The sequence below is a fragment of the Talpa occidentalis genome, unplaced genomic scaffold (assembly GCF_014898055.3).
Source record: "Talpa occidentalis isolate TD23 unplaced genomic scaffold, MPIMG_talOcc4v2.1 talOcc4.14, whole genome shotgun sequence".
NCBI lineage: Eukaryota > Metazoa > Chordata > Mammalia > Eulipotyphla > Talpidae > Talpa > Talpa occidentalis.
Genome location: NW_023601433.1, coordinates 45375987 through 45398781, shown reverse-complemented (window position 1 = coordinate 45398781; position 22795 = coordinate 45375987). Strand labels below are relative to the sequence as shown.

The 22795-nt window shown below is 38.3% G+C and overlaps 1 protein-coding gene across 1 annotated transcript in view; it reads left to right on the top strand.

Annotated features, from left to right (window-relative positions):
• Positions 1-13031: 13031 nt before the first annotated feature.
• Positions 13032-22795, top strand: part of TSNAX (translin associated factor X) — a 29696-nt gene continuing 19932 nt past the window's right edge. The window contains exons 1-4 of the mRNA XM_037510422.2: positions 13032-13256; positions 13687-13791; positions 16233-16347; positions 21629-21759. Coding sequence (XP_037366319.1) covers positions 13241-13256; positions 13687-13791; positions 16233-16347; positions 21629-21759 — 367 coding nt within the window. The 5' untranslated portion in view covers positions 13032-13240. The remainder of the gene's footprint in view (positions 13257-13686; positions 13792-16232; positions 16348-21628; positions 21760-22795) is intronic.

Below are 22795 nucleotides of genomic sequence, written 5' to 3'. Positions count from 1 at the left end.
AGATGAAATAAATAAAAAGCAAATAGAGAGGTGATAGATTTAAGTTGAATATATCAGTAACTACATTTAATGTAATTAGACTAACAGATTCAACAAAATTACAGAGAGGCACTCAAAAGAAAAAATGAGGGCCGCCCTGGTGGTGCAAGGGGTTAATACGCAGCCTATGAAGCAATCTGCAACCACTGCAGCACGAGTTAGATCCCTAGCTGGCCAGGGAGATACCCACATGGCACAGCAGACCTGACTCTCCCGCTGCTTCCCCCAGCAGTGTATTTCAGTCAATCTGCTTGTTCTGTTCCCCACTCTGTCTTTGGGGACACCTCTCATTCCCCACACCTCTGGCCTGTACCCCAGTTCTTGTATGCATAAATGAATAAATCTTAAAAAAAAAAAGAAAAAATGAGCTCTGTGGTATTTCTAAATAAGCTATCTAAAATATTAGGATACAGAAATGCTAAAGACGAAAAAAGAGATAGCAGGCAAACTCTAACCCAAAGAAAGTTGATTGCTGCTATATTGATATATAAAAAGTTGATTTTAAAGCAAAAACTGTTACTAAAGATATTTTCTTCCTAGTGAAAAATGGTTGAATGTGTGTGTATAATTTGCACATAAATATATATATATATAATTTTTATGGAACTAACCTGGACATATATTCAGAGCCTATAATAACATCGTTTTGGTCAACTTTGCTTTGTTATAGTGTTGATGGGGAATAAGAGAATTCTAGCCAATGTGGAATGAAAGCTCATTATGTGATGATCTGGTTTCACTACACAAAGTTAGGCTTAAAAGTCCACAGTTTCCAGGAAACTATCGATGATGATGAGCAGCATGGGTCCTGGTAATGTTCTTTCTTTCTTTTTATTTTATTTTTTTTATACAAGAACTGGGGTACAGGCCAGAGGCACAGGAGGGTGAAAGAATTCACCAGAGACAGAGCAGGGAGCAGAACAGGCAGACAAACCGAAGACACTCCTGAGGGGAGCAGAAGGTGAAACAGGAGAGGTCTACCAGGCCATGTGGGTATCTCCCTGGCCATCCAGGAATCAAACCCGCGTTGCAGAGGCTGCAGACAGTTTCACAGAACTGTGCTCAACCCGTTGCACCACTGGGGAGGCCCAGTAATGTTCTTTCTTGACTTGGTGGGTGTCACAGCAGATTTTTTCCTTTAATAATTTATAGGGATGTATTATATTTTATGTATTTTTCTTTCGAGTTAGATTGTTATTTAAGTTTTCTTTAGTAAAAGGAGGAAAACTATCTCACAAGGAAAATCTGAAATTCTGTAAGGTATGAAAACAGGTAAAAATGAACAAACTGATGGTATAAAGGAAGATCATAAGCCTAAATGTATGTCACATGATGTAATGCAACAAACTACAATTCAATGCATGCAAGTCTGGAGGGAAGTGCCATTAATAGTTTGATTTTTTATAGAAGAATAATTTTTTGAGTATTGTTAAGTATAGATATAATTTCAAAGAAAGTATCAAATATAAACAGATGTATTTTCCAATCCAGTGGAGAAAGAGAATACAAGAAATAAATCCCACAATTTTTTAATAATGGAAGAAAAGAGAGAGAGGTCAGAAAAAGTAAGACAAATAGAAATCAAAAAAAATTTTGGTAGAAAGAAATCCTATCAGTAATCATAATCAAAGTGAATATACTTATCTGTCCAACTAAAATATATAAGTTTTCAGTCTGAATCAAATAACAAAACAAGTCCTTGTTAATGAGACACTGTTAAGACATAGTAAAAGTAAAATGAATATACTATAATTTATTGAACTAATCTAGTTCTATTAATGAACATTTAAGTTGCTTCAGAAGTTTCACTATTACAAGCAGTGCTTCAGTGAAAAGTATTTAACCATGTATCTTTGTTGTTCTATTTCTTAATAGTTTTTCTACAAAAATGCACATATTTAATAGATTGATATAATGTATGTAAGTTTGTCTTGCTTTATTATGTATTATCACAAAATTTTCAAATGTAATGAAAATCTTTGTGAGTTAAATGTAATATTTATATAATATTCCATTTCATGCACGTGTCATAATTTCATCAATATAAGGGTTCCCATATTTGAGCATTTTAAGTTATTCCCATCTTTGAGTAATGGAAATGATTCTGCATTAAACATTTCTATCTATAAAGATTTATTTGCAGGGAATAAACCTAACAAAAGAGGTGAAAGAATAATAAAACACTGTTAAAAGAAATAGAAGAAGACACAAAGAAATGGAGAGACATCCCCTGCTCAAGGATTGGAAGAATTAACATTATTAAAATGTCCATCCTACCAAAAACAGTATACAGATTCAACACTATTCCAATAAAAATCTCAATGACATTCTTCAAAGAAATAGAACAAATACTGATGAAATTCATATGGAACCACAAAAATGCACGAATAGCTAAAGCCCTACCGATGAAAACAAAGGAGAAAGGAAGTATCACACCTCCAAACTTCAAGGTATACTACAAAGCCATAATAATTAAAACAGTTTGGTATTGGAACAAAAACAGACACACAGACCAATGGAACCAAATAGAGAGCCCAGAAATAAAACCATACTTATATGGACAACTGATCTTTGACAAAGGAGCAAAGAATATGCAATGGAATATGGAAAGTTTGTTCAATACATGGTGCTGGGAAAACTGGACCTCCACATGCAAAAAAAAGAGAAACTAGACCACTACCTTTCACTGTGCACAAAAAATCAACTCAAAATGGATAAAAGAACTGGGCTAAGACCTGAAACCATAAAATATATAGAAGAAAATACAGGTAAAACACTACAAGACATACATTGCAATAACATCTTTATTTTTTTTAAGATTTATTTATTTGTGCATAAAAGAGCTGGGGTACAGGCCAGAGATGTGGCAGGTGAGAGGATTCACCAGAGACAGAGTGGGGAACAGAACAGGCACATTGACCGAAGTACACTGCAGAGGGGAGCAGTGGGCGAATCAGGAGAGGTCTGCTGCACCATGGGGGTCGCTCCCTGGCTGGCCGGGGATCAAACTCGTGCTGCAGAGGCTGTGGGTAGCTTCATAGTGCGGTGCTTAACCCCTTGCGCCACCCGGGAGGCCCCGCAATAACATCTTTAAAGACTCATCACTCAATGCAAAGAAAGTCAAGGAAAAGATAAACACCTGAGATTACATCAAACTGAAAGGCTTCTGCACAGCAAAAGAGACATTAACCAAAACAGAGAGACACCCCACTGATTGGGAAAAAGTCTTTACACTCCAGTCAACTGATAAGGGACTGATCACAAAGATATACAAAGAATTCACACAACTCAACAAAAACAAAATAAACAACCCAGTCAAGAAATAGGCAGAAGAACTTAAAAGACATTTCTCCAAAGAGGAAATGCAAATGGTTATCAGGCATATGAAAAAATGTTCAACATCCCATATCATCAGTGAAATGCAAATTAAAACCACATTGAGATACCACCTTACACCAGTAACAACGGCACATATCAAAAAACCAAGCGACAATAAATGTTGGCAAGGATGCGGTGAAAAAGGGACTCTCCTACATTGCTGGTGGGAGTGCAAATTGGTCCAACCACTATGGAAAGCCGTCTGCAGTTTCCTCCGTCTATTAAAAATGGAGCTACCACATGACCCGGCAATTCCACTCTTAGGAATCTACCCAAAGGACACAAAGACATTGACTCAAAAGAACACCTGTACCCCTATGTTTATTGCAGCACTATTTACAATAGGTAAAACCTGGTAACAACCCAAATGCCCAAAAACAGATGACTGGATCAAGATGTGGCATATACACACAATGGAATATTATTCTGCAATCAAAAAAAGATAAACTCATGTCTTTCGCAGCAACGTAGATGGAACTAGAAGGAATTATGCTCAGTGAAATAAGCCAGAAGGAAAAAGAAAAATATCGGATGGTTTCCCTTATAGCAGGAATATAGCGGAACAAAATAAGACATCAATGTAAAAAAAAATAATAACTACAAAATACAACAAAGCAAAAACAGACAATTACAAATCAGAGACATACTGCAGGGGAGGAGGGAGCGGGATCAGAGGGAGGGAGAGAGGAGCACAGGGGACTGAGGTGATGGTGCACGGGTGCACTGGTGAAGGAAACTCTATAGGACTACACCTGAGGGGGTGGGGGGAAGCAAATATTGTTTAAAAATGAAAAATGATGTAAAAAATAAAAAAATCAATAATAAAAAAATAAAGATTTATTTGCATCTATGCGTAGTTTTAGGGGATAGTCCTGGAAGTGAAATAACTGCAACAAATTTCAAAGCTCTTGATGTGTATTGAAAAATTTATTTTTCAAAAACTTTGTAAATTTTACATTGACATCAGCAATTTGAGTGCATGTATTACTGGACCCCTACCATTGTTTACATTATTAAAATCCTTTTCTGGGCCTCCCCTGGTGGCGCAGTGGTTCAGTGCTGGGCTGCGAAGCTGCCCACAGCCTCTGCAGTGCCAGTTTGATCCCAGGCTGCCAGCAGGGTCCCACATGGCACGTAGACCTCTCCTGACACTCCCGCTGCTCCCCTCAGCAGTGTACTTCAGTCCTTCTGCCTGTTCTGCTCCCCGCTCTGGCTCTGGTGAATTCTCTCACCCTCCCGCGCTTCTGACTGTGCCCAGTGTTTGTATAAACAAACAAACAAACAAACAAACAAACAAATAAATAAATAAATCTTTAAAAAAAAAATCCTTTTCTGTCCTTAAAATCATACACAGAACATATTGTATAACTTTTTTCACTTAGTATAGCAATATAAATAATTTGTCAGTGTGTTTCAAGCTTTTGGTAAATTTATTTTCATATTACACTTTGCAAGTGGACAGTGATTTGGCCCATGTCCTTGTTGGATATTTAGACAATTTCTTCACTTACTGTTTCATAAGTGAGGTCATTCTAATACTAGTTAGGTCCTAGTGGCATGATTCTTTAGAGGAGTAGACCAGATGAACATCCTCTGTGTGACAGAGAGATGAACAAGATCTCTGTAGACTGAATTCTTGCACAGAGCAGTTGAATTGACATAGCCTTGAGGTAAGAATGTGTTCTTATGAGGTGAAAGTGAACTACTTCTAATGCTCTTTCCTTATTTGGGGAGAGAAGAATAAATTGATGAGAGAATGTTTATAACTTCAGATATTGGGGGCTATTGATTTGCATTTGAAAAGAGATCATATCTAAAATAGCAGCTGCAATTGGAGCCGCCACCCATAATTACACGTATGATAATAACTACCCCAAACTCATTGTGTGCTGGTGAAAGAGGCAAGTTAAATAGGGATGTGCTAAGAATAATCATTCCTGCTCCCTGCAAGTCTTTGATGATGGCACAAATCTCAGATTTCTTTAAAAATGTGTTTAGCTTTACCCTGTGGTGGGAAGAGTTTCAAAGACTTCCACTCTGCTCATTCTACAATTATGGCATATATTTCACAGATCAGAAGGTTATGTGAAAATTCTGTCAGCATTGCATACCCTACTATATTTTGTATCCCAACTATATATTTGTTTGTTTAGGAAACAACTGTGGAAATGGTAAGGTGTCCATTTAAATCACCAGGAGGCATACTCATGTAGAATCTGTATTCATCAACATGCATATTTACCACGTATCATAGCAGACTTCTGGAGTCCACCCAGATAGTCCTTGCTGTAAGTGTCCTGGTAAATAAACACAGTCCCTTAGGGGAAGTCTAGGAGAAGAATTTACAGATAGTACTGGTGATGTTACTACTGTGTTTTCTTCAAGAGTATCTTCAAGCAGTTCTCAATGAATTAGGATGGGAATTAAGTGACGGGCAGTGATGTTTAATAATGAATGCTTAAGTAAAATTTCAGTTTTCAAGGAACTTTTAGAGGGTAATTTGTTTCTAAGGTCTATGTGATCTAGAACCTTTCTAATTATCTTGCTATTATGCCAATCAAACCTTATTTACTTTTTAAAAAAAGATTTATTTATTTATGCACATAAGAACTGGGATACAGGCCAGAGGTGCAGGGGGGTGAGAGGATTCACTAGAGACAGAGTGGGGAACAGAACAGGCAGACTGACTGAGGGGGGCAGTGGGTGAGACAGGAGAGGTCTGCTGCGCCATGTGGGTATCTCTCTGGCCAGCCGGGGATCGAACTTGTACTGCAGAGGCTGCGGGTAGCTTCAAGGTGTTGTGCTTAACCCCTTACACCACCAGGGAGGCCCAAACCTTATTTATTTTTAAAATATTTCTTCTGGCCACTGCCGAGGATACCATCAACCTTATTGAAATTCATTTCAATGACAGAATCATCTCCAGACTACTGAAAAGTCAGTTATAGTACCTGGAAAATTCTTACAGCTTTCACTATTTGTTGCAACTTCAGGATCTTTCAAGGTTGTAATGTGAATCCTCCCTCCCCCGCAAAGAAGGCAGGGAGAGACTGAGGACAAAGGCAAGCCACTCCATATTGGTAGGTGGCAGTTTTGATTAACAGGAGTTGTCTGTACCCTCCGGCCAAATCTTAAAAGTTTATATAGAGGCTTAACTGGATTTAGCCACGTAAGCCCTCCAGATGGTCTCAACGACATATTTTGTCTCAGGAATATGTCCTTGGGCATCTTCTGGGATGGGGAAGGTGAGTGGAATGCACATTCCGTGGAAGGCAAAGGGGTAAGGAGCCTCCAGTTGTCCAGGTTCTGCTTGTGGGTCAATAGGCAGTCATATTTTCTTGATTGCCTTCCCTAACTCCACTGTACTTCTCAATACTATAATGAAGACAATGTATTCAGAATTCTATTTTAATATGATAACTCCATCCTAAATTCCTATCGTCCTTTCTCTGTTTTATAATAAAGGAATTTCTTGTAACTTCAGGTGACCACCATTGAGTCTAGGTTTCAGATAACTGAGCATGCAAACAATGAGAATGACTCCTATTGGCTTGAGAACTTATCATTAAATATTAGTCTAGCTAAAATTATTTCTCTTTCTTAACACTTTCAGGATGCATTTCATTGATCTTCATAGTTTTACATTATAAATCGACAGATATCTTTTGGGGTGTAAGACTTTCCCTTAAAGTTTGACTTTGTAATTGACTTTCAAGAGCCTGCTGGGATTGATCCTAATTGTAGAAGCAGAGACAAATATGAGGTGGCAGAAATGAGGCATGAGGCAATTTGGCCACCACTGACAAGGTAAATGAGGTGAGGTCGTCGTGAGATCTCCAGCAAAGCAGGAACATTTTCATCAGGTATGTGGGGTGGGAGTTTCCACTTCTGCACACAAGAAATGCTTAACAGAGTGTGTAGTCTACATCCTCCAAATTCTTTTCTATTTCCCCATTTCAACTCTTGGAGTCTTCCATTATAGCCCACTTAGCGAGATCTTGTGATGCTATAAATGCAATTAAACTTTGAATTTTAACAATCCATAGGATCATAATTTGAGTCTGATTTTATGGTACCTCAGTTCTGAAGCTAATAATACACTGGAAGTTCTTGTAACATAGTTTAAAATCCTGCTTCTGGGCCTCCCCTGGTGGCGCAGTGGTTTCGCACTGGGCTGCGAAGCTGCCCACAGCCTCTGCAGTGACGGTTTGATCCCACATGGCACGCAGACCTCTCCTGCCATGCCCGCTGCTCCCCTCAGCAGTGTACTTCGCCACTCTGCCTGTTCTACTCCCCGCTCTGGCTCTGGTGAATTCTCTCACCCTCCCGCGCTTCTGACTGTACCCAGTGCTTGTATAAATAAATAAATCTTTAAAAAATAAAATAAAATCCTGCTTCTTTATTCTCAGTCCAAAATTTTTATCTTCAGGCTTTCCCCATATTTCTTTAACGTTTTCAGCACTTAAAGGAAAAAAGACACTTGTCCCACAAAGTCTTCCTTCAATAGGCACTTCCTTACATTGACATAGGTAATAAGGTAACTCTTTTGCTTCTGCATGCTAGAGTCTACCTGAGAAACACTTTCACTGAACCTTTGGTGTCTTAATAATTATTAAGCCCAATAAACATTCCTTCAGGATCTGTGGCCTGCACCTATTCCCTGTAACATTTTCTAGATCAATTAGAGTTTTTCTTTGCAACGATACAATCCATTCTAATAGTTTATCAGAAAAGGAATATATGAAGGGATGTTGGACTGGTTTCTTAAAATGAAGTAGTTCTGGTAAAAGGAATACACATTTAATCCAAGGATAGTCCTTGAAACCTATCATGTGATTTCATGTGAAGCGATTATCCTGCAGAAACACTTATGAAGTCAAATTCATTCACCTTTGACAATTTTTGAAATGGTAACAAAGTCCCACCCGGTTCTGATTTCATTAACATTAAATTTTTTTTTCTATGAAAGCCCTCAGTGAGATTAATTCTCTGTGTCTATTAGTTATCTACATGCAGGTATCTATTTTGCTGCTGTTCTTCTATTCCATCCAAAGTATGTATTTCTATCTTAGGAACCTAGAGAGATTCACTTTCTCAGGAAATTTTATTTTGAATTTAATTTTTTTATTCCTGGTCTTCACTTGACCAGAAATAAAAAATATCCCACATGATACTATCCCCTGAGTACCAGATCCTGTTACTTCATTTCTACCCTCATTCATGGACAAAACCTTCTCAATACATATAAACAATACATGCAACAATCACCATTATGCCATAGAAACAATGGTCTGGGTAGAAAAAAGGAAAGAAAAAAATTCTTTTAATAAAGTACAGTAAACAAGGAAATAGAAGTTGAGCCTACAGTTCTTGTTTCTGCAGCTGGTCTTGAGGTGAAAATTGATATTCTTCTCCCTTACATTTTCTCCTTTCTTATAAATGTTATGGCAGGTTTGGCTCCAGAACCTAGCAGTAAAGCCAATACCACAATTTGCAAGTCATGATTTTTTGGTTTCCCAGTGTACATGAAAGCTATGCTTACACTCTACTGTAGTCTATTAAGTGTACAATAATGTCATGTCAAAAAACCCACAATGCACATCTTAATTAAAAATACTTTATTGCTGAAATATGCTAAGCATTACCTGAGCCTTCAGGGAGTCATAATCTTTTTGCTGGTGGAGAGTTTGGCTTTGATATTGATGAATGAAAGCGGGTTGCTGTGGCAATTTTTAAAAATAAGCCTACAGTGAAGTCTGCCACATTGATTGACGCTTCACCTGAAATACTGCAATGTATTTAGAAATATGGTAGTACTGGTGCCTCCCTGGTGGCACAGGAGTTAAAGACAGTGCTATCAAGCTATAGCCAGCCACTGCAGCATGAGTTCAATCCCTAGCCAGCGAGCTAACTCACATGGCACAGCACACCTCTCCCGTCTTGCCTGCTGCTCCCCTTAGCAGTGTAGTTCAGTAGAGCCACATGTTCTACTCGCCACTCTCACTGGTGAATCCTCTCACCCCCCACACTTCTGGCTTACATCCCAGTTCTGTATTTATAAACAAATGAATTTTTTAAAAAAAGTAATACTGTAGTACTGCAGATGATAGTATCTTTGGCTAAGGGAATAATAGTACAATTTGAGAAGACTGGTTATAATCTGAGTATATGTTGAAGGCAGAGCCAATAAGATTTAGTAATGAATGGTGTTCTATTGTGCTTGGTTCATCATAAGAAAATACTATAGTCTGGGTGGCTTAAACAACAGAAATTTATTTTCTCACAGTTCTGTAGGCTGGATATCTGAGACCAGGGTGACAGGATGGTCAGATTTTGGGGACACCTCTCTTCATAGCTTGCAGATGGCCACCTTCTTGCTTTGTCCTTACATACATTCCCTTGGTGTGTGCACATGGAAGAAGAGATCATTCTCTTTTCCTCTCCTTGTAAGGTCTCCAGTCCTTAGGATTAGGACTCCACCTTACCGGCTGTGGAAAGCTTCATAGTTTGCATCTTAACACCTTGCGCCACCAGTGAGGCCCCCCTCATTCTTTTTAAAAGAAACTCCATACCCTTTAGCTATCAACCTATCCCCGTCCCCCGTGCTTCTCAGCCCTAAGCAACTATGAACCCACTGTCTCTATAGATTTACCTATTTTAAACATTTCAAATAAATGAAAATATATGTACTATATGGCTTCCTGTGCTGGCTTTCTTCACTTAACAATACTAACCATATTATAGCATGAAGAGTATTTCATTCCTCTTTGTTGCTAAATAATATTCCATTGTATACATTTTATTCATCCATTTATTTACCTGGCTGTTTGGGTGGTTTCTACCTTTTGATTATTATGAACAGTGGTGCTATGAACATATATGTACAAGGTACATACTTGTGAGTACAATTATTGGGGTTATATGGTAATTTTGTTTAACTGTTTGAGACTGTCAGATTATCTTTTACAGCAGCAGTATCCTTTAACATTCCTAGCAGCAATGTATGAGAGTTCCAATTTCTCCATATTTCACCTAACACTTGATATTTTGTTTCTTTTTTTTAAATTACAGTCATCCTAGTGCATGTGAACTGATTCCTCACCGTGGGTTTTGCCTATCCATCTTTATTTCCTCAAATACCAGCTCCCCTCTCCTACTATGCCCTAGCATTCCTTGAAAAATAAATCTGTGAATTGGTATGTTTACACATCATAATACCACTTCTGATCCTATAGGTGTCTTCTAAATGTTATGATTATTTAAAAAATGGCATTCAAGAGTCTGGCAGTTCTCCATGATATTCCCCAGAGTTTATATAATAGCCATTTAAAAAGACAGTTGCAGACACAAAAATCTTTTAAGGGCCTATATTTCTCCTAAATACATACACTATATATCAGTGTATAGATACATATTTTTCAATATCTCAAACCAATTTTTGATGTGACTTATTTCTTGTAAAGGTGATAAATGTGACATTTTATATGCTGAATAAAAATAAGTGTGCTGGAAAATCCTTAGACCTTTATTAAGAGTCAAGCAGGGCAATTAGAATGCAACAATAAGAGAAGGAAGGAACATCATTCCAGAAGAAAGATCTTACTAACAATCTTTACTTTCCTCTGCCTGACTTGGTGTGTTAGTTTTCCTCTGAAACAAAAAAGCATGTCTTGCCAAATTTTAAAAATATATGTATGCATTTGAAGAAATAGAACAAGGAAACAGGGTAGAGATGCCATCAGCATTTATCATAGAGGTTGAAATTTATTTCCTAACTAATAACTACCTTTGGGACACATGGGGTAACTGCATATGCAAATAAATGCTGGGAAAGTGTTCCCTGGGATTCACCTCTATTAAATGTTTTGAAAGTCATTGTGGGTTATGAAACAGTGTTCTAATCGTTTCATTTATGGGAAGCAGTGAAAGAGCTCTAATAGCTGAGCAGGAGTGGTGACTGGAGAAAGGTAAGAAACTTGGCTAATCCAGGTTTTGGATTTATGAGTACAATTATTGGGGTCTTGGGTGTTGCTATTTGAGTAGAGGTAGGAAAAATACCCTTTCTCAGACTATGATAACATAAACATTAACTCTAAAAATGTTCAAAACTCATTGGCTTCCTTGGCTCTAGAGCCAACACATTTAAATGATTACATTTGTATTAGTTCTCTTCCCCCCCCCCCCCATGATCAAGTCACTCTAATGAGAATAATGATACTGGTGGATATGTAAGGTCAGACCTCACATAAACTCAGAATTATTTGCCCAACATCCACAAAGTAGGGTTTCGCCTGGGTGTCAGGAAGCTTATTTTATCTATAAGGGGTTTGACTCCTCAATTCACGTATTCAGGTATTCAAAATATGATGGGTGGTGATTACTTTTTTCAAAGTTGAAAAAACTTACCCAGACCACAAAGCTTTCCCATCACATACTCCTGTCAGGAGCTTGAAATTACTGTGCTAGTCTAGCCAGTTAAATGTTCTTTCGTTTCTAAACTAATGAGGAAAGACGGTATACACTACGGTTATTAGGAGAAAGTACAATAAAATCCTGTTTTCCCTACTAGACGTAGGCTAATTGGCTGCTCAATTGCGAATTAGTTATCTTTCTTGACGGGAACGTCATTCTTCAACAAATATCTCTGAAGGCTTACTTGGGCACGAAGCTTACTGTATTGGGGGTGGTTGTGCACAAAGTCTAATAAGATATCAGAAGCTGTCTAAAATAAAAGCTCACCATTCATTAGAGCACATCTACTAATATTATTACTAGCCTTTCTGTAAGGTTAAATTTAACTAAGCTAAATTCTCAGCTAAAATTTAACTGAGCACTTACTGTGTGAAAGACACTCTTCTACGCAGCAGAGTGGTTAACTCGTTTTGTCCTCAAATAATCCTGGGAGGAAGATTTGCATTTTACAGATAAAGAAACTGAGGTACAGCGGTTAATGATACCCCCAGAGTCACACAACTGCTTAGTGGTAGAGGCAAATTTGAACGCAGGCACTCAGGCTCCGAAGAGCTAGGTTGGGGAAAAGGACAGAGGAGGAGGGAGGGGAAAGTACAAGGCAGGCTGGGGCCGAGGGGAAGAACAGAAAGGCGGGTTAATACTAGCATTAACAGAGTGAATAAGAGCAACGCCATTCACTTACTGAATTGCATGCTTCCATCACTTTAGTTCCTGGCATCACCGCCAGGAATGGAAAGTTTAACAATTCCTAACTTTGTAAGGTCCACCTTAGATCCTAAGAACTTTCCAAACCACTGCAGGGGTTAGTGGCTCTCTCACAAGCCTGCAGCGAGCATCACGGAGATCGATTTCTGCAGAACTTCAACTCCCAACATACATTGCGCGGGAGGGTGGGTCCACGCTCAGGGAACACGAGGGTGCTACAAAGGTGCCTTGAAAGGAAAAAAAATTACATACGTTTCTCGCCACTTCCCCACATTTACATAAACCTCACCTCCAGTAAGCGCATCATCTTTTTTTTTTGTTAACAGCGCATACGGTGAAGCGTGGAGAGTTGCTTTTGTCTTCAGGCACAGCTGAGGGCAGGCGCGACGACGGAAGCCCAGTCGCGAAGTCCCCGGATGTAGCGAGGCGACAGTGGCGGCGGGGTTGGACGGAGGCCGGAAGTGTGCGAGGGCCGAAGGCAAGAGGCTTGGGTGGTTGCGGGCGCTCACTTCCGGCCAGTGCGTAGACTCCGGCCGACTCTGAAAGGCCCTCGGTCGGCTCTTCTCCGGCTGCTAGAGGCACCTTGCGCGCTCCGCGAGCTCCAGGGCGGTCAGTCTTCACTCATCTCACCGTAGGCCTTGACGACATGAGCAACAAAGAAGGTGGCATCCTCAACAACATCGGGCATTATGTATTCAAAGGGGGAGGATCTCCAGGCTTTTGGTCGAATTCTGCACTTTTCCTCACCCTTGAGGGATGTCCTCTCCGCTGCAGGCTCGGGGGGTGGCGGCCCTGGAGATTTTCCCGGTCACATTGGCTCTATTTACACCTCTCATTTTCTTGTATTTTTGAGATGTATTTTTGATCTTAGTTCGGTAATTGCTCCACCTGGTGCCAGATCAAGGAACCCTTTGGTTGAGATGAGCTTAAGGTTAGGAGGGAAAAGGCAGGGCTTCTCTTCTGTCTGCTGAGAAAGCCTGGAAGGAGAGGGCTTCCGTGGGTTTCTGGTGTTAAAGGAATTGGCAGTTATGTTTTGACAGTTCTTGGTGGTGGAAGAACTCTGTCCAACTTTTTTCTTTTTCTCTACGTAAGGATCAGGAGGGTTCAGGAAAAGGAAGCATGACAATTTCCCACATAACCAGAGAAGAGAAGGGAAGGATGTTAATTCATCTTCACCTGTGATGTTGGCCTTCAAATGTAAGTTCTTTGTAATGTCAGTTGGCTAAGGGGAGAGAACTAAAGAGGTTCTAAATAACAAGAATCATTTAGCTGTGTAATGAACAAGAGAACAGCTCCTAGGAATTTAACATGTGCATATGTGAACCTTTTAGTTTTCCTGGCGGTTTTGCGATGGTGTTAGGTCTACCATGAAGGTGTAGATTACAAAAATCTTGACTTCTTTCTCCATTGCAATTACAGAGGTAAAAGTTAATTAAAATCAGACCTGCCACATAAATAAAAATTATTGGTACTCCCTATAGGACAAGCAACTTCTAGGTCTTTGGAGTGACAATGCTTTGAAATAACACGTTATCAGATATATGTATACACACGCATATAAAGTGTATATGCACATATAATTAATTTTTGATGTATCTTGATTTTATTTCCTCAACTAGACTTTTGAAGGTAGGGACTGTGTTTTTGTTTTTTACTGCGACACTTTGCATAGAATGGGGAACTCATATCTGTTAGTAAATCATCTGAATATTTATATATTTCACATTCCCCATTTTATGGTATATTAACATGACCAATTTCCTCATTTAAAAACAAAATTCTTCCTCTTGTCTAATATCCATCGTTCTGTACCTTATAGTTTCTGTGGAAATCTGAGAGGGGCTTAGCTGTTCTAACTTGCAGTCCTGTGAAGGTTTTTCTGGGGCTAGAGGATTCATAACTGTTTACAAGTTAGGTCAGCTAACAACCAACTCTCAGTTCCTCTCTACATGGCTCGCTCCGACAGTGCTGCTTTAGTGTTCCATGTTATGGCATGTGGCTTCCCCCGGACAGAGAGCAAAGGAGGAAGGTAGAATCCCGTTGTGTCTTTTTTTTTTTTTAATAGAGGCATGTTTTATTTATTTATTTATTTGTTTCTTTGTTTCTTTGTTTATACATGCACTGGGTACAGTCAGAAGCGCAGGAGGGTGAGAGAATACACCAGAGCCAGAGCGGGGAGCAGAGCAGGCAGAGGTACACTGCTGAGGGGAGCAGCGGGCGGCAGGAGAGGTCTGCGCGCCATGTGGGACCCTCCTCCGGTGGCCGGGGAGCAGCTGGGGATCGAACCAGCGCCGCAGAGGTCGCCTGCAGCTTCGCAACCCAGCGCTCAACCGCTGCGCCACCGGGGAGGCCCCCGTTGTATCTTAATCATACATCATATGTTGTCACTTTGCTACATTCTTGTAGTTAAAAATGAGGCAAAACCCCCTCTGCCTCATATTTAAGGGGAAGAAAATTGGCTTCCACCGTTTGAAGGGAGGAGTCTTAAATAATAATTGTAGATATATTTTAAAACCACCACAGCACCTTCAGTGAACTTTAGAGGTGTAAGACAACTAATTGTAACTGAGTCGAGAGCATACTGATAAAGCTTTATATTCATGGAAAAACTACAGTGGGTCAAGTCTTCCCCATGTTTACACACTAACACACCCTCTGCTGAACTGTTTCTTTCCAAGCATATTTGCCATTTTATGTTTCTGCCTGCACGTATTTATCCATATATCCATCCTTCAAATATTGAACACCTTCATTCTAGCATGTGTTAGGAGTGAACAAAGAAAATGGTGGTTCCTGCTTCACTTGAACTTTTTACATATTTTTTTATAGCATGATTACATTTTATTTGTTTATATTTTTATCTCATTGCACTGAGTTCCTTAAAGATAGGAACAGTTTTATTTAACTTTGTCATCATAATACATGTTAATTGTTTGGAAATATTAGGGAAAATCTAGCCTAATTAGTATATCAATAATTAAAGACCATATGTATTTAGGCCCTTTTCAGCTACTAAATTGGTTGTTATTCAAGTTCTAGGTTTTTGTTTTTTTAATTTATGCAAGATGCATTTGTTTGGTATCCCCATAGGAAAACAACTTTGTAGGTCTTTGGAGAGAGATACAGTTTTGAAATAAAGCACTTAAGAGAGTTAAGTTTGGTTTATAAGAGTTAAGTGTTATTTTAACAATTAGGACTTGAAAATTCAGGCAGTTGGTGTTAGAAGTTACGAATTTTTAATTAAAAATTTAAATTTCTGTTTTAGAGATATTTGTATAGTGTATGATAAGATAATTAAAAAAAATGTAACTTAGGTAGTTGGAAGTAATTTTTGTAAGTAATTATGTGTGATAATTTTGTAGTACATTATATTTACTGGACCAGATATTTTTTATAATATGTGTATCTCATTGTGAGTCTTTGAGTGAGAAGACCCAGTTAAGACATACCTGTATTAAAGAAAGAATATTGTGGTTACTAACAAAGCCTTTGATTTCCAAGTACTTTAAAAGTAAATAAAGTTTATCCTCTTCATTTTTATAGACTAAATAATAGTTGCTTTATCATATATAGCAACAATATTGTTGGTAGTCTTCAAGTATAGATGTATGCTTATAGTCATAATAATGTGTTCTTAGCATTTCAGCAGGAACTTGATGCAAGGCACGACAAATATGAAAGACTTGTGAAACTTAGTCGGGATATAACTGTTGAAAGTAAAAGGACAATTTTTCTCCTCCATAGGATTACAAGGTGAGTAAATAGCTTTAAAATTTAAGATAACAGACTAAGTGCTGGACCCATAAAATTTGTTAATCATTGATATCGTTTGAAATTATTGTTTGTAATACCTGTCTCTCAATGGACAGTAACTAGCTGTTAAAATATTATTCAGTTATTTAAAAAAAAAAAAGGTGAAATCCTGTCATTTACAACAAAATTGGATGACCTAAACTCTTTTTTTTTTTTTTTTTAAGATTTGTTTATGCATATAAGAGCTGGGTACAGGCCAGAGGTGCGGGGGGGTGAGAGGATTCACCAGAGACAGAGTGGGGAGCAGAACAGGCAGATTGAAATATACTGCAGAGGGGAGCAGCGGGTGAGACAGGAGAGGTCTGCTTCGCCATGTGGGTTGCTCCCTGGCCGGCTGGGGATCGAACTCCTGCTGCAGAGGTCATGAATTGGTTCATAGTGCGGTGCTTAACTCCTTGCACCACCAGGGAGGCCCTGTACCCACTTCTTGTATTCATGAATAAATAAATCTTTTAAAAAAGTAATTCTTGGTTGCAAATAAAAGAAACCAGCTTAAACTGGCTAAACAGAGGTGGTAAGTGAATTATACAGATTCTGGAATATCTTATGATGGCAGCTGAGTATCTTCATAGTTCATCTCTGCCTTTTCACTTCATATTTCATTGTACCAGCTTTCTTTGCATCTCTATTCCATGAGAGGGCAGAAAGTGCCCACCCTGTAATTCCCAGAGAGATTTTTATTACATATTTTGTATGTCTCTAGGATAGCTGTGATTGAGTTTATATTATGTGTCTTTTTATTAAAAAAACATTGGGCCTCCCCGGTGGCGCAGCAGTTGAGCGCTGGGCTGCGAGGCTGCGCGCAGCCCCTGCAGCGCTGGTTCAATCCCCGGCTGCCAGCGAGGGTCCCAAATGGCGCACAGACCTCTCCTGCTGCGCCCACTGCTCCCCTCAGCAGTGTACTTTGTCAGTCTGCCTGTTCTGTTCCCTGCTCTGGCTCTGGTGAATTCTCTTGTCTTCCTGCGCTTCTGACTACCCAGTGCTTGTATAAATAAATAAATCTTAAAAAAAAACAAAACATTGAAGTATTCTGTTCACTAAGTTTTTTTAAAATTTATTTATTTATGTATATTTTACATCATTGTTCATTTTTCAACAATGTTTGCTTCCCCTCCCCCTGCCCTCAGGTGTAGTCCCCATAGAATTTAAGATAACTAGTGCTTTTTTTTTAATAACTAATGTTTTTATTTCTATTACATTAAGTGGAAGCAAATTTAGACATAGATTCATTGGAATGTGGCAGTGTTATCTTTTTCTTTTTACCCGACTTTAGTCATTTTTTGCTTTTTTTGTGGTGAGTTCTCAGATAACTTTATACATTCTAACTTGTTATGGAAAGAAGCAACACTATTCTGAATAATTATGAACCTGTTCTTAATTCTATAAAATAATTGTCATCAATACTCAATAGCTTAGAGAAAGGACTGAAAGGAGAACTTAATATTTTAGTAAAATTCTTGTGATTATATAAAGTCATCTTGTTAGTATTTGCCCAATAAGAAAATTATAAATGCTTATTCTTATAAATGTAAAAAATAGTGTCAGAAAAATAGTAAATGACAGAAAAGTAAAGATATTGAATGAAAGTAGTCAGTCACAACATGCTAGCTACTATCAATGAGCAGATTTCATATTTCATACCCGTTTTTATCATAGTTATACATAGTTACACATAGTACAAACTTTTTATGATCAATAAATGGAGACGGTTAACCAGAAACATTATGAGCTACAGAAAAGTAAAAAGTACTTTATGAAAGAAATCAACCAGAGTACATGAAGATAGCTATTAATTAGCAGATTTCATATTTTAACTTACAAATTCATTTTCTTTACTACATAAAGGAAGGTAGCTCTTCATTAGAGAATTCTGGTAATTTGTGTCTTTCAAGTAATTTTTCCAGGTCATCTCATAATCTATTATTCTTTGAGTTCAGTAGGATCTGTAATAATTACCTCTCTCATTCTTGATGTTGGTAATATGTCCACCCTTTTTCCTAATCTGTCCAGATATTTACTATTAGTTTTATTGATTTGAAGGACCAAGTGTTGATTTCATTGACATTCTGTATTTCTTGGTTTTCTGTTAAATTTGTTCAGTTACTGCCTTTTTTTTCTTTTGCAAATTTACCTTTTATTTGCTCTTCTTATTGTGAAAGATGAGATCAAAGAAGAAATGCTGTAAATTTCAAAATGCTATAAATTTCCCTTTTAAGTTTCAGTCTGTGCTAGCTGCAGCCTGCAGATTTTGTTACGTTTTTTCAGTTTCATTTAATTTAAAATACTTTCTCTTTGATTTTATGTTACTTTATTTCTAAAAGTGGGGATTTTGCTGACTTCTTTATTTTATTGATTCCACTGTGGACAGAGACTATACTTTCCAGGACTGGAATCCTTTTAAATTTACTGGACTTGTTTCTGACCCAGAATATGGTCTATCTGGGTAAAATGTTCCTCGTACACTTGAAAGGAGACATTCTGGTGTGGGATGCTTAAAATGTCAGTTGTCTTGCTGGTTGATAGCGCAGTGTTTAGTCATTTATGGTTACTGATTTTCTGTATTTCTGGTCCTTCAATTATTGAGAGAAGAGTTGAAATCTATTCACTGTCATTGTGGGTTTATCTTTTCTTTCTTTTTTTTTTGCATTTATGCAATTTTTGCTTCATGTATTTTGAAGCTTTTTATTTTGATATATTAACATATTGGATTGTGATGTTCACTTGATGAAATGATCCTTTATTGCTATGATGGCATCCAGGGAAATATTCTTTGTTTTCTACTTTGTTAATACAACTATTGTGTTTTCTTTTGAATGAGCAGGGTATACCTTTTCCATCCTCTTTGGTTTTAATCTGTCTGTATTTAAAATGTATTTCTTATCTTTCTTGCCTTTTTATTCATTCTGACAACTTCCTCCTTTTTTTTTTAAAAAGATAAAACAGTTTTTTTTCTTTTTAATATTTATTTATTTGTACAAGCACTGGGCACAGTCAGAAGCGCGGGAGGGTGAGAGAATTCACCAGAGCCAGAGCAGGGAGCAGAACAGGCAGACCAACCAAGTACACTGCTGAGGGCGGCAGGAGAGGTCTGTGTGCCATGTGGGACCCTCGCCCAGCGGGCCGGGGATCGAACCGGCGCTGCACATGCTGCAGGTAGCTTTGCAACCCAGCGCTTAACTGCTGCGCCACCGGGGAGGCAATACTTCCTCCTTTTAATAGAGGTGTTTAAACCAGTTACATTTATGTTATTTATATTCATTGTAATTATTGATAACATTGGATTTATAGCTAATACCCATTTTCCTCTTTGCTGCCTATTTTGGCACAGGTAATATATTAACATAATTCTTCTTTATTTATTGGCTTATTAGCTATATCTTTTTTGTTTGTTTTTGTAGTGGCTGCCTTAGGATTTATAACAGATATCTTTTTTTTTTTAAAGATTTATTTATGCATACAAGAGTTGGGGTACAGGCCATAGATGTGGGGGGTGAGAGGATTCACCAGAGAGAGTGGGGAACAGAACAGGCAGACTGACTGAAATACATTGCTGAAGGCAGCAGTGGGCGAGACAGGAGAGGTCTGCTGCGCCATGTGGGTAGCTCCCTGCCTGGCCAGGGATTGAACTTGTGCTGCAGAGGCTGTGGATAGCTTCATAGTGCGGTGCTTAACCCCTTGCGCCACCAGGGAGGCCCCTATAACATATATCTTTTAACCTGTCGTGGTCAACCATCCTCACTTTGCATAATTCTGTGTTAACTTAAGCTTGTGCATCTTGGAACCACCTCTTTATTCTGCATGGTTCTGTAATAACAGTCACTTCTCAAATTATGGTCATAGTATTGATATGCACAGGTTGCTTAATACTGTGTAAAGTAAGCACTGCTTGCATATCACTTTGTGTACAGTATAAAGATTTTATGATAGTATACTTTTTTCATCCCTCATGTACAAGCTTCACCTTTGTGCTATTATTGTAATACATTCTTTTTTTTTTTTTTAGATTTATTTACTTATGCATACAAGAACTGGGGTACAGGCCAGAGGTGTTAGGGGTGAGAGGATTCACCAGAGACAGAGTGGGGAACAGAACAGGCAGACTGACTGAAATACACTGCTTAGGGGATGGGAGCAGAGGGCAAGCCAGGAGAGATCTGCTATTCATGTGGGCAGCTCCCTGGCTGGGAATTGAACTCATGCTGCAGTGGCTGCGGATAGCTTCACGGGTAGCGTCTTAACCCCTTGTGCCACCAGGGAGGCCCTGTAATACATTCTTTTTCTGTATATGTTATAACCCAAACAATACGTTATTAATTTTACTTTGAACAGTATGATTTTTTAAAATATGGAAAAATTATATTTTCCACATATTTACCATTCCTGGTACTTATGTGCAGATCCAGATTTTCATCTGGTTATTTTTTCCCTTTACCTAAAGAACTACTTTAATATTTTTTATACTGTCTATCTGTTGGTTATGAATCAGCTATTTCTAGCCTTACATAACGTATGGAGATTGCCTGCTTACATTGGTGGGTCTTTTTTCAGCCTTGGGTAGTTTTCTCACATGCCTGTGCTGATCAGAACTCAGCTGGATGCTTGAGTGAATCCTTTGTAGATCTCTGAAACTCTGTGTAACTGTCTCCTTTTTGTTACTCCTGCAAATATTAGCTATTTTGATTCCCTGAACTCCCAACTCTTCCATTTTACTCCCTAGACTCCACCTACTTTTCTCATCCCTGCACTGTCATTTGGAGGAAGCTCTCCATGGAATAATATGGAGCAATCATAGGGCATGTGACCTTTCTTGCCCCACTCTCTTAGGCATCTTTCTCCCAAGATGCATCTTTATCCCAATGTCTGAATACCATTGTTTTGTGTGTATTTTTTCTTTTTAGTGGAAAGATACATCCTGTCCATGTTATACTCCATTCTGACTAAAAGCAGGTATCTCCAGATATCATTTTTTTATGAACATAGTTTTTCATGTAGTTATGAGCATATAAAATACGTGTAATTTTGTATATGCTTTTTGTTTTTCTTAATAGTGTGGTATAGCATTTTCCATGTTTTTACATACTTTTAATAAAATATAATTATGGCTTTGAGAAGTACTCAAATACATGCATTATTTATTTAGTCCTATGTTATTATTATTTAACTTTTTCTCTTCTGAAGTATCTGGCTGCTGTTCTAAATATTCCCAATATCTTGATTATAGTGCTCCTGATATGGAAGAAATATTAACAGAATCAGACGTAAAATTGGATGGTGTCAGACAAAAGATACTGCAGGTAGCCCAGGAACTCTCAGGGGAAGACATGCATCAATTCCATAGAGCCATTACTACAGGTAAGTCTAGGTTCATTTCAATGGTAACATTTTTTAAAAAAGATTTATTTATTTATTTATACAAGAACTGGGGTATAGGCCAGAGGTGCGGGAGCGTGAGAGAATTCACTAGAACAGAGTGGGGAGCAGAACAGGCAGACGGACCAAAAACACTGCTGAGGGGAGCAGCGGGTATGACAGGAGAGGTCTGCCACATCATGTGGGTGTCTCCTTGGCTGGCCTGGAATTGAACCTGCACTGCAGAGGCTGCGGACAGCTTCACAGTGCTGTGCTCAACCCACTGCACCCCCAGGGAGTCCCAATTTTTTTTTTTTATATTGGTGGTATACTACATGATTTATGTATGAGTTGCATGAATTTAATTGACACTTTAATAGTGAATATTGTGGGCTTAATGAATATTGAATATTCATTTAATAGTGAATAGTGAATAATAATAATTTAATAGTGAATATTGTGGGCTTTAAAAATTAGGACTTCTGGGGCATCTCTGGTGGCACAGGGATTGAAGTCTCAGCACTGTCAAGCTATAGCTAGCCACTGTGGCATGAGTTCGATCCTCGGCCAGGGAGCTAACCCACATGGCGCAGCAGACCTCTTCTATCTCACCTGCTGCTCCCCTCAGCAGTGTATTTCAGTAGATCTGCCTGTTCTGCTTCCTACTCTGTCTGTGGTGAATCCTCTTACCCCCTGCACCTCTGGCCTACATCCAAGTTCTTGTATGCCTAACTAAATAAATGAAAGTAAATCTTTGAAAAAATTAGGACTTCTGAAAAGTAATGTAAAGGTAACTCAAAATGCTTAATTGAATTTATTATTTTTCTAGCGATATAGTAATGGTCATGGATAGATTTTATTTTGTCATTGATAAGTTTTAATATAGCAGTTGAGAAAAATAGATTTAGTAGAATGAACTTTATTCTTGACTGTGAAGGGTATTCTGTCTGAGCACATGTCATTTTTCCCATAGGAAGAAATGGCATTAAGTTTTAGTTTTAATAGGTTCATTAAAGTTTTAGTTTTCATAGGTTCATTA